The sequence below is a fragment of the Lactuca serriola genome, chromosome 2, assembly GCF_051521515.1.
Source record: "Lactuca serriola cultivar US96UC23 chromosome 2, Lser_US96UC23_V15, whole genome shotgun sequence".
NCBI lineage: Eukaryota > Viridiplantae > Streptophyta > Magnoliopsida > Asterales > Asteraceae > Lactuca > Lactuca serriola.
In genome coordinates this window covers 199,563,335-199,580,679 of record NC_136409.1, presented here as the reverse complement: position 1 = coordinate 199,580,679, position 17,345 = coordinate 199,563,335, and the positions used below count along the sequence as shown (strand labels likewise).

At 36.6% G+C, this 17,345-nt stretch overlaps 1 protein-coding gene across 1 annotated transcript; it reads left to right on the top strand.

Moving 5' to 3' along the window:
• Positions 1-2,277: 2,277 nt before the first annotated feature.
• Positions 2,278-2,676, top strand: LOC145089949 (uncharacterized). Its single transcript, XM_079028325.1, has one exon. It carries the CDS (start codon positions 2,278-2,280, stop codon positions 2,674-2,676), a length of 399 nt encoding a protein of 132 aa, XP_078884451.1.
• Positions 2,677-17,345: the final 14,669 nt, after the last annotated feature.

The window sequence follows — 17,345 nt, the reverse complement described above, 5'->3', positions numbered from 1 at the left end:
ACTTACCAAATGAAACGTATCCAACTGCAGCGCAAACCTTATCATCCTCAGGGCTTTGATGTTGCATTGAAACTTTTCCTTCTCATCCTGAGGAATATCTTTGACATCGTTGACAAGCTGATTGTACTCTTTATGAGTTTTGATAATCTTAGAGGTGCTTGAATGAGCGAATGGGCCTGCAGTAATCGCTTCCCAGATTAAGTATCCATTATCATCCGATCCAATCATGTAATCTTCAAAGTGATGCGTCCAAACTTCATAGTCTTGTGTATATAAGATTGGTATCCTTGTCGTAGAACCAATGTTATTGGAGATGTTGATCAGATTGGTTTGTGAATCATTCATGGACATTGTACTGAATTTAGATCGATAACCTGTAAAAGATCAGACGTGTAATATATCGTTAGGGTTAGATCAACAATTAATGAGATATGTCAATATAGAGTGATGGCTCAATTAATATTAATCAATGCGGAATATAAAACCCTAAAAACTTCTTCGACAGAAGAGATGTGTATCAATTACACAGTCTCCCGCTCTGATACGAATTGATGAGAATTAAACTCTAGATCGATTAGATCTTTCACAGGTATGACTATGGAAATCAAACAAGTTAAAAACAGTAAGAGAATGAACACTGAATAGAATCAAATGTATGCTTATGATTCAAAATAAAGTCACGCCTCAGCAGAGCTCGATGAAGAACTTCCACTGTAGAGGCGAGCTAGGGTTTACAAAACTTAGAGAAAATAAATGATAAAAGCGATAACATCTAAGAATGCATGCATGTAGCTTATATACTAAACCCTAGTACAAAAACATGCACTGTTGGACAGGCCCAATACCGGCAATCAAAACCGGGCTAAGGACTGAGCCCATGACGCAATCTAATAGACCCAACATACATCCATTATGGTCATTATGTTATATTGAAAAGCATCCTTCATTTGCTCACATCATACACTTACAATTGTATATTGCTCAAACAGTAGGTATCCATAAAACCATTTTTCATTCAACAGCATACAACTTACATCCAACTATCATTTAAGTAATAAAGATTACATACATTGCCAAAAGTTTTACAACTTAAAACTACTTCAACATAATCCACACAATCACCAACAAAAAAAACTCAATCTTCCATTTTTCACCTTCACCTTGTATAAGAACCTCTTGAATGCCATTGTTGTGAAAATCCATAGCTTCTTCCACGAGCTCATTGTGTACTTGAATGCTATTATTATGAAAATCAATCAACATGTTTGGGTAGCGTTTGTTTGGTAATGGGGGATCGACCCAAGCAAAATATTTGCAATCTTTTTCCTCATCTTGTTATATAGGAAATAAAACCTAATTGGAAGAGATTTGAGATGTAATTAAAGAGGATTAAGGGATACTTACCAGGAAATTAGGGCAGCCGATCAACCTCCTGGCAGGGTTTGTTGGCCTCCATGATGTCCACTTACCAATGGGGTCATCACAAACGCATGTTGCCCTTAATGCTTGCCTTCGTGATCATATATTGCTCCTGCTTCCCACTGAGTTTAAAGATGCAATTTTGGTAGAGTTTTGATTCGATGGAGGGACAGAAAGGTTTTTTTTACAGAGGACTGGGTGACGGGGAGGTTAGTAGAGGGTAATAACGATGAGTCAGCTGGGGTAACCGGCTATTATAAGGGTTACCGGTTCGTAGGGCTTAACTGAGTGTAATAGCTGGTAATCTATCCTTTTTCATAAGTGACATTTAATTTAGGACTAAGTCATAAATTGAGGCAAAACTTTGGGACTTTTTTACGGAGTTCCCTTTTTTAACACAATCGTTTCCGACTTTCCTCGTTGTTTTATATAATAATTAATAGAAGCACAGAGCTTGACGTTTTGAATGCTTTAGAATTTCAGAAAAAAAAAATGGAGCGATCAAACCAAATTAAGACGGTGATTTTTTTTACACAATCGTTTCCGACTTTCCTCGTCATTTGTTTGTAACTTTGTATAATAATTAAAGAAGCACGGAGCTTAAACTTAAGTGAGTTAGTTGAGTTGTCATTATTAGCGTACATATATCTTGTATATCTTTTATTTTAGGATAGATATTATCCTTCCTGATTTCTATGTTTGTTTAATAGGTTGAGGGTTGTATATATATATTGTTGCATATCGATTCTTGACATGAGAGAATTTATTTTTCAATTACAAAGGTTTTTATGGTATCAGAGCTATATACCTAGCAGCCGCAAATACCCTTCATCTTGTCCTTTGCCTTTGTCGATCTCCATGACTGGCGACTCTTCATCCAGTGACGCATCAGCTACAACCAAACCTGTCACTCTTCATCCTGTATACACGGTTGCAAATATCCATAACAAGGTTCATGTGCTCGATGGTACAAAAGTAACCTATTCAGCATGGGTAAAGCTCTTCACGCTTCATGCAAAGGGCTACAAAGTTCTCCATCACATTGATGGAACTGCTTCTCCAAAGGAAAACGACCCGACTTACGAGACTTGGGTTGAAATTGATTCCATTGTGTTGCAATGGATCTATGGAACTCTTGCAGATGATATTCTCACTCGTGTTCTTGAAACAAACACCACAGCTAGGAATGCATGGTTGAAAATTCGTGAAATATTTTTGAATAACAAAGGTGTTAGAGCAGCGGCTCTAGAACAATAGTTCACAAATCTAACTCTCTCATCTTGCTCATCTCTTGATGAGTATTGCATAAAATTGAAGGATCTTGCGGAACAACTCGGTGATGTCGAGCACGAGGTAACCGAGTCACGACTCGTCACCCAACTAGTTAGAGGCCTGCCTCCAGAATATGACATCACTGCATCATTGATTAATCAAAAATCACCAGGATGAGACATTGCAACAACTATGCTTGATCTGGAACGTCAACGACTTGAGGCTAGGCAACAATCTTCCACAAGCAACACGGTTCTCACGGCGGCTACTGGTGCAAACTCTCAACCACCAAACGGTTCTCAACCACCTAGAAACCCTACCAGCCAGCCGACCTACTACACTCGCCTCAAAAGGAAACAACAATTTTACAGGGGAAGAAGTCGTGGTCGCGGATATCGTGGTCGAAATTCTCACGGAAGACACTTTCAACCTCAAATTCACAGCCCAAATTAGCAACCACAATGGACCTGGAATGGTCAACAACAATGGACCCACCCCCATGTCCCTACCCATCACAACCCTCCTGGAATCATCAAAACTCATGGCAGAATCCAAATAGGCAATGGAGCACTCAAATTCCCACAACCCAACAAAGGTTTACGAGCCCCAATCCCACAACCAACATTGATTTTCAACCGACCCAAGTTTCAACCCCACAATGTCCATCCAATGCTAATACTGGGTCTGTAAATGCATTATGTCCATCTGAATTGGGAGAAGCCCTTCAACAAGTTCATCTTACTGTTCCAGATCAGTCATGGTACATGGACTCTGGCGCCTTATCTCATATCACTGCCAACCCTGGTATGATTCACTCTCCCTTATCTTTTTCTCCTTCTAACACTATATTTGTTGGAAATGGTCAATGTTTGCCTATACACAGGTCTGGTAACAGTTTTCACAAACTTCCCAACAAAACCTACATTCTAAAAGACATTCATTTCTCACCTAATATTATCAAAAACTTGTTGTCGGTTCGCAAATTTATCCGTGATAATCTCGTTTCCATGGAATTTGACCCATTTGGTTTTTCTTTGAAGGACCTCAAGACTGGCAAAACTCTTTCCCAACACAATAGTTCTGGTGATCTTTATAAGTTCAGTGCCCCATAACAAGTTCACACCGTTTTTGTTTCTGACTCTGTCACTCCACGATGGCATAACCGTCTTGGACACCCGGGAGCTCAAGTTTTAGATTTTTTGAGTCGTAATTTTATTATTCCATGTAATAAACATCAAACTTTGTCCATTTGTCATTCTTGTCAGATTGCTAATAGCCAGCGTTTGCCTTTTTATGATTCACCATCTTATACATTTGCACCGTTTGATATTATACATTGCGATTTATGGACGTCTCCGTTACTCAGTAACACAGGTTACAAATATTACATGGTGTTAATTGATAATTACACACAATATGTTTGGGTATATCCGTTAAAATACAAATCTGATACTTTTCCTACATTCGTCAAATTCCATTAGTTAATCTTTACCCAATTTAACCGAAAAATTAAAACATTCCAGTGTGATCTTGGGGGGGAGTTCAACAATAGTAACTTTCACAATTTTGCCAAAACCCACGGGTTTGTCTTTCGATTTTCTTGTCCTCACACAGCCCCTCAAAATGGCAAAGCCGAGCGTATGATACGTCGGCTCAATAACATCATACGATCTCTTCTTTTTCATGCTCACCTTCCTCCAAAATATTGGGTCGAGGCTCTTCATACAAGTGCCTATCTTCACAACATCTTACCAGTTAAAAGACTTCGGTTTAAGACACCAACCTTTGCTCTATATAATTGCGAACCGACATACGACCATTTACGAGTTTTTGGTTGTGTTTGTTACCCAAACCTATCGGCTACTCAACCTCATAAACTAGATCAATGCTCCACAAAGTGTGTTTTCCTTGGCTACCCACCAAACTTTTGGGGATACCGGTGTCTTGATCTTGACACGGGAAAAGTAATTATCTCACGACACGTAACCTTTGACGAAGAGGTTTTCCCATTTGAAAGCCCTATACCATCCCACACGTATACATTCTTGGATGATGAAACAATTCCCATACCACATATATATACCCATTCACCCCCACCATCTACCACTAATACTCCTACCTCATCAGACCCAATATCGCCCATAAGCCCACAACCCTTGGATGATGACACAATACACACACATGGTGTTGGGCCTGTCCCCATGCAACATCATGCCATTCCCACACAACCAATTCCCTCATCAATACAACCTCCACCACTCCTTCCCCCCATGCATCCCATGTACACCCGATCACAATCAGGGATCACTAAACCTGTTACTCGCTTAAATCTCCATGCCACCACTACCGAGCATATATCACCAATACCAACCTCTTACTTGAAAGCGTTATCAGATCCCCATTGGCAACATGCTATGAAAAATGAATATAGTGCTTTGCAGGAAAATGATACATGGGAGCTTGTTCCGAGACCCACCAACCACCCAGTTATCCGATGTATGTTGTTGTTTCGTCACAAATTCAAATATGATGGGTCATTGGAGCGCTACAAAGCGCGTTTGGTGGTTAACGGGAAATCACAGACGGTGGGCATAGATTGCATGGAGACTTTTAGCCCCGTGGTCAAACCAGCTACTATACGAACCGTCCTTTCACTCGGTATATCTCGATGTTGGCCAATTCATCAACTTGATGTAAAGAATGCCTTTCTTCATGGAGACATTCAGGAGACTGTTTATATGCACCAGCCACCTGGGTTCGTTCACTCAAAATGCCCAGATTTTGTGTGCAAATTGAAACACTCATTATATGGCTTGAAACAGACTCCACGTGCATGGTATAATAGATTTTCATCATTTATTATTTCTAAGGGTTTCCGGAGTAGCACTTGTGACAACTCCTTATTTGTCTATACGCATGGTTCAAATATGGCCTATCTTTTATTGTACGTGGATGATATCATCATTACTGTTTCCAGTAATACTTTCTTGCGGTCCATCATTGCAACACTCTCACGGGAATTCGCAATGTCCGACCTTGGCCCTTTACATCATTTCTTGGGGATCTCGGCTTCACGTGATAAACATGGGATTTTCCTACACCAATCAACTTATGCTCGGGAAATACTTCAGCGCGCATCAATGTCTAATTGCAAACCTTGCAGTACTCCAGTTGACACGTCAGCAAAGTTGAGTGCTTCAAATGGTGATCTTTTGTCTGAAGGTACCCTATATCGGAGTTTGGCAGGTGCTCTCCAGTATTTGACTTTTACTCGTCCATACATTTCTTATGCAGTTCAGCAGGTTTGCCTATTCATGCATGCCCCACGGGAACCTCACTTTCAGTTCATGAAGCGAATTCTTCGCTATGTTAGAGGCACTTAAGACTATGGTCTACGACTTACAGTCTCCCCTAACTCATCTCTTACGTCTTACTCTGACGCCGATTGGGGAGGATGTCCTGACTCACGACGGTCAACATCTGGTTACTGCGTTTATCTTGGTGACAATCTTATTTCATGGTCATCTAAGAGGCAGTCTACTATTTCTCGCTCGAGTGCCAAAGCAGAATATAGGGGCGTTGCTAATTCTGTTGTCGAAACTGTTGGGTTTTGAGCAATCTAACACTTCCTAAGTGTGCATGCAACCCTAATAAACCTTGGATCTATGTTTGTCTAAATACATGCAAAATAATAATTTTCCAAGGTTCATAACCTATCTAACATGGCATGGGGAACATTTCAACATAAAAGAATTAGATGAGATTACATACCTTTTGATGATGAGTTCAATTCCTAAGGAGTTTGAGGGCCAAGCACCAATAGTGTGAATGCCTCAAATGGAATCACAAATCACCACAAACTCTTGGAAAACTTTGAGAGAGTGTATACACACTTATAAAATCGGTCACACACAAACACACACACTAGTGACACTAGTTACCCTTAGGGGGCCATTTCATGCAACATAAGCATGCTTATATAGTGTACATGATTAGGGTGAAACCCTAATAATCCATGTCTTTTCCTTTCCAAGGATCCATGGGTTAAAAGCTCCATGAATCATCCATGGACTTCCATATAAGCCTAGCCCATTAACAAATGAGTGTTAGCCCACACTATATAAAACCAATAGCCCACAATTTAATTAGTCTTCCTTTTAATCTCTAAATTAATTCATAATTAATTTAAGACTAATACTAATTAAATAACATAACTTCATATTAATATATTATAACTTATAATATATTAATAAACATATGTGTATAACTCTCATAAAATTATCCATAAATAGTTTGGATGAGATGCAACCCAAATGGACCATGCCGGTCGGGTCAAGTATATACCAAATAAGTTATGGACTTAGACACCTTATCCAATAGAAACAATGTGGCTCCGAAATTTACTCTTAGAACTTCATGTTCCGATCAACCGAGCCACAGTTGTGTATTGTGATAATGTATCCGCATTTTATTTAACAGAAAACCCAGTTCAACACCAAAGGACTAAACACGTGGAAATTGATATTCATTTTGTCCGTGAGAAGGTCCAACTCGGCCATGTTCGTGTCCTTCATGTTCCTTCCTCCTCGCAGTATGCTGATATTTTTACTAAAGGTCTGCCACGTCCGTTGTTCCAATCTTTTCGCACCAGCTTGAGCGTCTGTCAACCGCCCGCTCAAACTGAGGGGGGCTATTAGCGTACATATATCTTGTATATCTTTTATTTTAGGATAGATATTATCCTTCCTGATTTTTATGTTTGTTTAATAGGTTGAGGGTTGTATATATATATTGTTGCATATCGATTCTTGACAGGAGATAATTTATTTTTCAATTACAAAGGTTTTTAGTCATATGTTTTTTTTATACTACCGTCTTGCCAGTTTAACGAAATTTTGTCATTAAAAAAACATTTGATATAATAAAAACTCGCATCGAACATTTCTAAAAAATTTGTTATACCTTTTTATATCAAAAGGGGTATGGCGCATAATAATTATGTTTTTCATAATTAACTTTTCTTTTATGCATATTGTTCTATTCATTTGAAGATAATATAATAAAAAGAACACAGTTATTGTGCACAAAGGGTAAATGTCTTAATTAAACAACCACAATTATTATAAAGCATGTTATAACCGGTAAACTGTAGATTTGCTTTGGGTAAGTAAAGAGTTAGTTGCTAATGTAAGACTACCCACTTGGTAGATGCAGAAGTCTTTTAGATTAGAGTATCCGGGTTCAATACCACGTGTAAGCAAATTTTATAACTTGATGAATTTAACTTCTAACCACTAACCTCTATTAAAAAAAAAAGTAAAAAGTTCGTTATATTTGTTTTACTTTCAACCTTTGGGACTTTATGTGCAAAATAACAATCCAGTTATTTGCCAACATGATCAGTCTATATTATTAATAAACCAAATCCTTTGATCATGTACTTACAAAGGGAAATCCTCACTACAACTTCTTATACTACTCTCAAAGGTTAATCACATTCAGAACTTGATCAAGAATCAAAATAAAAACAAAAAACACAAAATATATGAAAACCCTAAATCTTGAAGAAGAAGTGAAGACCACAGAGAGAATACAAAGATATTTCACGCACATACAAAGCCTCCACTACCTGTACAAGAAATATATACGTGACCCAACTGGATCACCCACCAACTATCCAAACCCAGAAAAGACCCAGAAAAGACCCGCTAGCAATATACTACAATTCTTAAGAAACAACAAAACAACACAAAATACCCAAACGAATAAACCAGGACAAAAAATATACAAGTCAACTATAAGTTTGACCAAATAATAAAACTTTATTAATTTTAATAACTTAATATCTTATTTTAATTTTAATTAACAATCAATGACGTGTAATTATGTTGCATATATTCTATTTTAATCAACTTTTCCATATTACCGTGGTCCATCGCGAATATAATTTGATCAAGATGTCCTTATTTTTAATCAATTTATAAAGAAACAATTTCAACTTGAGTGAAATTGGAACTTGGTGATACAATTCGAAACACTTGTGATAATATATGTTAGAATTAAACAATTGGATTATTACTCTTTAATCAACTTTTCATACTGAATGATTATGTATGGCCTTTAGCGTTATTTTTTCAAAATTTTACCAACCAGGCAAACAAGCTTTATCATTAGTATTTAATATAAGTTAAAGTAATTAATCATCACACTATTTCCATTTTGGATGAGAAAAAGGATATAAGTGATAAGATCAAGACAAAGAGTATGTTACTTTTATGGCTTTGACTTCTCATGATTAACAGTTAAGACTAATTAGATATACCAAATCTATATCAATATTTAGGGAGTTTTTTATTCGTATATAAACAATTTTGTCATATAAAAGAATAACAACTTCTTTAAAACATAAATTGTTTTGTATGACAAAAAAAATATTATATATAAATTAGATCTCCTATGATTGTATTAGAGTTATTCATACATAAAACAATTTTTTTGTCATATACAATAATCATTTTTTTAAAATATAAATTATTATGTATGACAAAAAAAATATATGAATAGCTCTCCAATATTTGTATTAATAAAATGTCAATTCTAAAATCCTTTGTATCAACATTGTGAAAATATCGAAGGACTCATCTTTTTGGATTAGGAAAACAACATGGAAAAAAGTCAATCCAATAGAAGAGTGCCAAGGTACAAATATATAACCATTTTTATGGTTTTATTGAGTTTACCGCGGGAATGTTGGAAATTCTCCAATCTTTCAAGAAATTGATGATACAATGTGTTATAGGATGTTAAAACAGTGTTTTAATGTCCGGTGATGGCCCCTAATTGAGCATAATGGCTAGTTTGAAGTAGAACTCAACTTGGAGATGTTTTTGAGACTAACACACTAAGAAATTACGAAATAGAGTTATAGGTGCTTCAATTCAGGGACATGTACGGCTATACATAGTCACTTAATCATATTTAGGAATAATGAGGAAACGACATTGTCTATATAAAAATGGTACAATCATATGGGATGCACACACGAGTTACATGGTCATACATGCCTTCTCAGAACCGAGGCTTCAATTGAGGCATGGTATGGTCTGTAAGGAACATTTTAAGATCGTATATGCATTAATATAATTTATATGTCAAATGGTACGGTCCATATCACGCCTCCATGGGGAAATCACTTGGTTGTGAACTCTTGGCTCATGTTGGAAGCATTTGTCTTATGTGTGTTTGATATTGGTGTTATAGGAGATCAAGGAAACCTTAAGGAGCCCTAATTGAGTATGTGTTAGAGGATTATAGGAAGTGTGATGATTATGTTGCTTCCTCAATCGACATTGAAAATAATATATAATATTTTTTTAGCATATGTTCGTTAATGATGATGTATGACATATCTGTAACCATGTTATGTAATGTAGTATTATACGTATATTTTTAAAGTTTATGCAATGAGTAGTTTTATTTATATATTTATGTCATGTATATTATTTTAAGATGCTAGTAGTTGTAGTTATATCTTTGAATCATGTGTAGATTTTAAAGATGTTTGATTAATTGTATTTGTATATTTGAATAGTGTATAAAATTTCAAGATACTTGATAATTATATTTACATCTTTAAATCATATACAACTTAAAAAGTAATTTTTTTTATATCTTTGAACCGTGTATAGTATTTACGGGAGTAAATTACATGAATGGTCCCTATGGTTTGGCATAATTGATGCGCTTAGTCTCTAACTTATTTTTTTTAACTCGGAAGGTCCGTACTATTTGTTTTTGTTACACGTTTGGTCCCTACTGTTTGTTTTTGTTATGCGTGTAGTCCCTGTCTTACCTAAAAAGACTATTATTTAAATAAGGAAAAATGGTAGGATAGGTAAAGTAAGGTGAAAGGGTGGGGTTGGGATGTGTTTATTTAAATAAATTACAAAAATAAGAGCAAAATAGTCTTTTTAGGTAAGTCAAGGACCAAACGTGTAACAAAAACAAACAATAGGGACCTTCCGAGTTAAAAAAAAATAAGTTAGGGACCAAACATGCAAATTACCCTAAACCATAGGGACCATTCGTGTAATTTACTCTATGTACGGTGACACATTTATATTGTAACGATGTAAAATTTTCATTTAAAAAAAGTCGCATACTTTTCATAACATATGGTATAAAAATCTCGTTATTTCAAATTACAAAAAAAAAAAAAAACAAACACAACTTCATTAATAATCCAGGATCCTCATAACTCTTTCTCTGATATGTACAATCAAGCCGGTGCCATCCCGCGATCTTGAGAAAGCTGAAACACATAACACATATACGGTAAGCACAAAGCTTAGTGAGTTCCCCAAAATACCACATATAACAATTCGCCACTCGAGGCTATACTGTGTAAGACCCTCCGGTCAATGTGTCTCAGCGGGACCCTCCAGTCCCGTAGCTCGTTGGACCCTCCGGTCTGGTCTGGTTGTGAGCCTTCCGGTCCTCACGGATCGTTGGACCCTCCGGTCCGGTCTATAAACTCAGCATAACATAAATCATAAAGACATAATGCATAGCATATTACATACAACAGGATAACATAATACTCAATGTAAGCACATAAGACCTTCCGGTCACACATAACTACCACTCAAGGTAAAGTATAGCGAGAAGACTCACTTGACAAGCAGCAAGTAAAGACCTCACTCCCGAATCTCGAACTAGCCTCCGCCTAACACAAGGGAAGAATATTTCTAAGTGATACTAATCACAACTCTATTGAACGAAGGCTATTCTTCCTCTCTTTAACTCTTTGAAGTGGATAAAAGACAATTTTACCCCTCCATGGACTCTACTACTCATGTTGACCAAAGCCCCAAAGGCAACAGAAGTCAAACTCGAGTCAACAGTCCATGTTTGACCCTACTCGTCAAGTGTACCCTTGCGACTCGTCGAGTCCACTTATTTTCCTCAGAAGCCTCTTCACAGTCCAGCTCAGCTTGTCGATTTGACTCCCAACTCGTCGAGCAATCGCATGATTCAGTTCTTCGGGACAAACCCTAACCAACTCGTCGAGTCGGCTCATTGACTCGGCGAGTTCATTCAGACCAAATGTTCATTTAGACGATTTCAATTAGATCTATCACTCCTAACACTAGATCTATCATCCCAAGGCTCAATAATTACGTAAAGCTTCGATCTTTACGTTTATACATGAGGTTATTGCTCCAAAATGCTAATACATGACTTTCATGAAGGATTTAGCTCATCAACCCTCATTTGGACGACTAAAGCTGGGACACCTAGACTCTAAGGACCTTAGGAGGTCCAGATCTAAGGTTTCCAACCTCAAACCAAGTCTCATTCAACTCATAGATCAAAAAGGATGGAAACAAAGCCCTAAAACTCCCAATATGAGATCTAGCACAAGGAATTAACAAGATGAGGACTTTGTACCTTCTCTTAGCAGCTGAAACACTCAATACCATAGATCCACTGCCTTCCTTTGTTCCCTATCATGAAGCCCTTCATCCTTCTTCATAGAAATGCACCAAGATTGCCCAAAATGATCACACACTCACTTCACAAAGGTTAGAACGATTTTAAGGGTTTCTCTCAGGCTCTCAAGGGAAGTGTGGCCGCAAATGAAGGCCATAAGGGCCTTTAAATAGGTCACAAACCCGGACAATTAGGGTTTTCCTCAGCAGCGCTGAATCGGCGAGTCAGATACCCGACTCGTCAAGTCCATTTATTAAACACGTCACCAAAACGCGACCCTACTTGACGAGTTAAGGCACCAACTCGTCGAGTCACTCCTTATATCTCGAAATGAATACTCAAAATATTATCCCTGGAAATCCGGGTGTTACATATATCTTTGAATCGTGTATAGTATTTACGGATACATGTGTGTCTGTAAAATTTGAGAAGTTCGAACATCGGAAAATGGGAAAACTAAGAGGTGCTTTGATATTAGTATATCATCATTATATTCTTAAAAAGAGCACATTTATGAATTTAGGGATGCATGAACATATGTAATAAGTGACCACCTTTGGTAGCCCATGTTCCACTTAAGTAGCTCTTTCAATGAGTAGCCACGTGGGATCAGTGTGTTGTTCTACATGTAGCCCTTTTTTATGTGTGTGTTAGGAATTATATATTGTTCATTTACAAAGAACGGTTTAATGCAAATACAAATAACACATCGGAAAATTTAGATTAAAAAATTATTTTCAAAGTCGGATGCACTTGGATCAAGTTGATTAACCATTCAAAACTCAGACCATAATGTGTTTAGAATATTTTACTCCACTCGAGGGATCCTTTAATTTAAAAGTCTATGATATAAATTTATTATATCTATCATTATCCATATAGACCTGACATGAATGATGCCAGATTGTTGATCACTATTCGTGACATATGGTACAAATGCAAATGACAATTTGTCCATACCGGTGGTTAGGGTGAACATTTGGACCTCCAGACCGGATCGGACTAGAAACCAGATCTGGACCGGGAACGGGAACTGGTAAGCTTCACCGAGTCCGATCCAAGATCCACCAATTTTAGCAAAGTCGTTCGTGTCCGGTTTGGTCCAAATATTCACTCCTACGTCCAAGAACCGAGAACCAGACTTGTGGACCTGGTAAGCCTCAACATGTTTGTTCCAAGGTCCACCAGTTTCTGCAAAACCGATCTGGTCCAAAATTCGGTCCGATCTAGTCCAAATGCTCACCCCTACCACCTTTGGATCAGTGTGTTGTTCTACAAGTGTTTATACCTCTTTGCGTAAGGTACAAAAATGGTCACAAAATGGGGGGAATTTATAAGCAATGATTTAAACTATAGAATAAAAGCAATAAGTAAATGATTGATTTAATGAAGTAGATTCAAGATTTGTAAGGACTCCAACTCCATGCAAGACAAATTAGCAATGTGATTCCAAGGATGAAATGATATATTGTTTTAATTCTACAAAATGGGTACATGAAATGCACCTAACAAATCTCCCCAAGCTTAAACCTTTCTTGTCCTCAAGAAAGAACAATAAAATTTAAACCGGAGAAAATAAAAGAAAAGAAAAGAAAAGAAAAGTTGAACTTTTTTTGAAACTTGATGCAAGAAATCAAAACAAACATGAAAAAATATATCCAACCCAATTAACCTTGTTTTTTTACCATAGTTGAAAATATACCTGTCATGCCTTGAGTCAACTTGGCTTTAGTCTCAAAATATTATATAACAATAGAAATAAGACCTTAGTCACTCCCTAATACAACTCAACAGAATCAAAGATCACCACACTTGTTCCCTCTCAATATTAGCAACTCAATTAATAGAACAAATTATGCTCTTACTCTCGTGAAATTGTATGTGATAAAACATGCTCAATCATTTTTGTTTCATAAAATATAACAATGTTCGACCCCATCTATTTGTTGATCAACAACAATCTTTTTCTGAAAAATATTTTCTAAAAATTCCCTAATATTTATCCAAATTGGTTACACGATTCAAACCACTTACTCCAGTCAAAGTAATTAACATTCAGTCCCAATGTCATAAGTTCAAATCCAAGTCCAAGGGAATCTTTTGGCAGCCAAATATTTTTCCTAAACATAATATTCAATTAAACTATAAACACAGCTATATACAAACTTCCTAATTACATTTCTTTTACAAATAAAGCTCATGGCTTTCTTTGAAATCCGTGTAACGGGCTTCCAACCAACACATCTAGATCAAATGACCTTAGTGTGCTAGATTTAAAAGGATCCCTCGGGTTTACTTGCCCGAACCTCAAAGGCCACAGATTAGCTTTATTTGGTTATTAAGTTCATGACTTTCTATGGAACCCGTGTAGCAAATTTTCAACTCAATCAGTCCCAAACAATTTAGCTTTAAGCGATTAGGTGTAAAACACCCCTCGGAGCTTACTTGTTCGAGTCCCAAAGATTGTCATGAATCGGTGCGTAGATTGTCTAAATGGTATTAGACATAGCAAAGGGTTGTTGCGACATTCATGAGTGCTTATGAACTGGTTTTGAGCATTGGAACAAACCCGCGCTTGCTGGAATCACCTTATGGAATATGATATAAAAGGGTGATCACAAGACGATAATATCATATAGTCTTAAAACCTAGATATATGGTTTATTATTTGCTAATTGATTGTACATTGATAATGCGAAAACGCATTGATAACTCAATGTTATAAAACGCATTGTTGTGTATAGTTGATTATTGAATAAGTAAATGTATATAAGTCGAAGTTTATCTGTAACTTTTATCTAAGAAGGTAAAAGCGATATCTCGGCCGCTCGATGATTTGATTTGGCTTATGTGCCGGGCCCGGTCAGAACTGAATTGATGTGTTCGATTAAGTTCTATGTCGAATAAATCAGAGATCGAGAAACCTAAATGCTTGACTAATCATTCCATAGAATTGTCAGCATGATATCTAACAAAGGACTATACGATCCCTTATCTAAAGGACAATATTGATTAGATCAGAGTTTGACAGCGTCTTTGAGAGCTACGATTGCAAACCGAATTGTACTTGTGTATATAGTTACTAGACTTATCCAAGTGGGAGACTGTTGGAATAGTGTCTAAGGCTGCAACTATATTAGGCAAGTATTTGACCCGATTATGCATGGTCCTTTTGGGTTGCCTTCACCATAGCAACTTGATAGGATGATTTATTAAGAGAGAGTAAATATTATTAGTATATTATGAGAATAATATAAAGAATAATATATTGTTATTTGATTAATATAAGTCATAGAATTAATTGGAATTAATTTGGTGACTTAAAGAGATTAATTAAATAAGAGGGTATAAACTGTCAATTGTTTGATAGTTAGACTTTAGACTGTAAATCCTAATTGATATGCATTGGACGGATTCTTGAAGCTAAGGATAGCTTCAAATCGTCCAAGGGGTTATCTAAGGAATGGATTTGGATAGCCTTAAGAGAAGATTATCCAATTAGGGTTTAGGTTGTAACCCTTAAGGAGTCTACAAGTATAAATAGACCCTATGGCATAAGGAAATCGGTACTTGGTCAAGAGTATAGAAACCCTAGCCGATTTCCTCCCCTCTCCTCTCTCTCAAATCATCCTCCTTGCTATTTGGTGTTTGTAAGCCATTAGAGGAGTGACAATTGTGACTCTAGAAGCTCCAAGACAACAAGATCAATAAGGAATTCAAAGGTATGATTCTAGATCTGTTTCAATATTGTAATTACACCTAAATAGTCATTAGAAATCTTGGATTCAAAGCATGTTTGATTAGAAAGCCTAGATCCAAGCATTAGGGTTTTGCATGCGCATATAGGAAAGTTCTTATGGCTAAAACCCATCAATAAGGACCTTATAATAAGTACTTGGGCTATTATTATTGGTTATATAAGTATCGTTTAACGCTTATATAATAGTAATAATAGCTAGACTATTAATTAGTCTCGGTGAATATTAGACTAAACTTTAGTGGTAATGATACTAGGTTTTGTCCGAGGAAAATTATTTTAAGAGTAAGGAAGTGCTATCCGAGTACCGAGTCACCACCTTACCAAGTGAGTGCATAGTTACTTTCATCTTACACATAGATATGAAGTATTTAATATAAATTACATGCTATGTGTGCATACTGTCTGAATACTTGTTGTTTATGCAGGGTGAGAGATTTTTATACATGTTTTAAATGTTTTAAACTGTATACGTATTTTTATATCTACAAAACATGTTGGGTAAAACATGGGTAGATGAAGGACGAGGGGTGAAAGCTGAAATAGAGGAATATTGGTGGTATGGACCTAGTGCCCTATAGGTGAACATTGGCAGCAATGGACCTAGTACCTTATAGATGAGCACTGGCAGCTGCGCCACAACTTATAGATGTTGTTGATCTACGATAAACATCCTAGCAGTTGCACTCTAAGGATAATATCAGCAGTTGCGCCTAATAGAGAATATTATAACCTTGACAGTAGCGTCTAAAGGACAATACCGACAGAAGCGCGTCATATAGAATGTCACAACTATGGCAGGTGCGCCTAAGTGATAGAACTAGCAGCTATGCTTGACAGCTGTGTCATTGACAACGATGGACTTCGTACCTATTCCTTAGGAAAATCCTTAGGAATGAATGAACGAGAAATAGCTTATTCTTAGGGTAGATCCTTAAGATTAAAGAAAATAATGGGGATGGGGAATTGGGTTAACTGTTTGATAATTAAACATAATAATTATATTATTGTGGGTTGAAAACCCTAGGTACTCATCAGGTTTCCCAACCTGACCCACTCAGTTTATTTGTATCATAGGTGTCGATACGAAGCTACTTTACACTGAGAGATTTAAAATAGATGTAGATCACTAGTGTAAATAAATGTAAGTTCTGTTTATGATTATGTTTCTGTATTGAAGATGATATCCCAAATGTATTAAATGAATCAAAAATACTTTTCTTCAGAATTGCTTTGATAACATATTTATCATGTTTTACTTGGAACAAATTCCGCAACATTTTTATTAATAGAGGCACTCTAATTTTTATAAAACATAAACAAAATCGGTCTTTTCTGGCCGTGAAAATGAGGATGTCTCAGTTGGTATCAGAGCATTAGTTTAAGCGAACTAGGAATATGGATT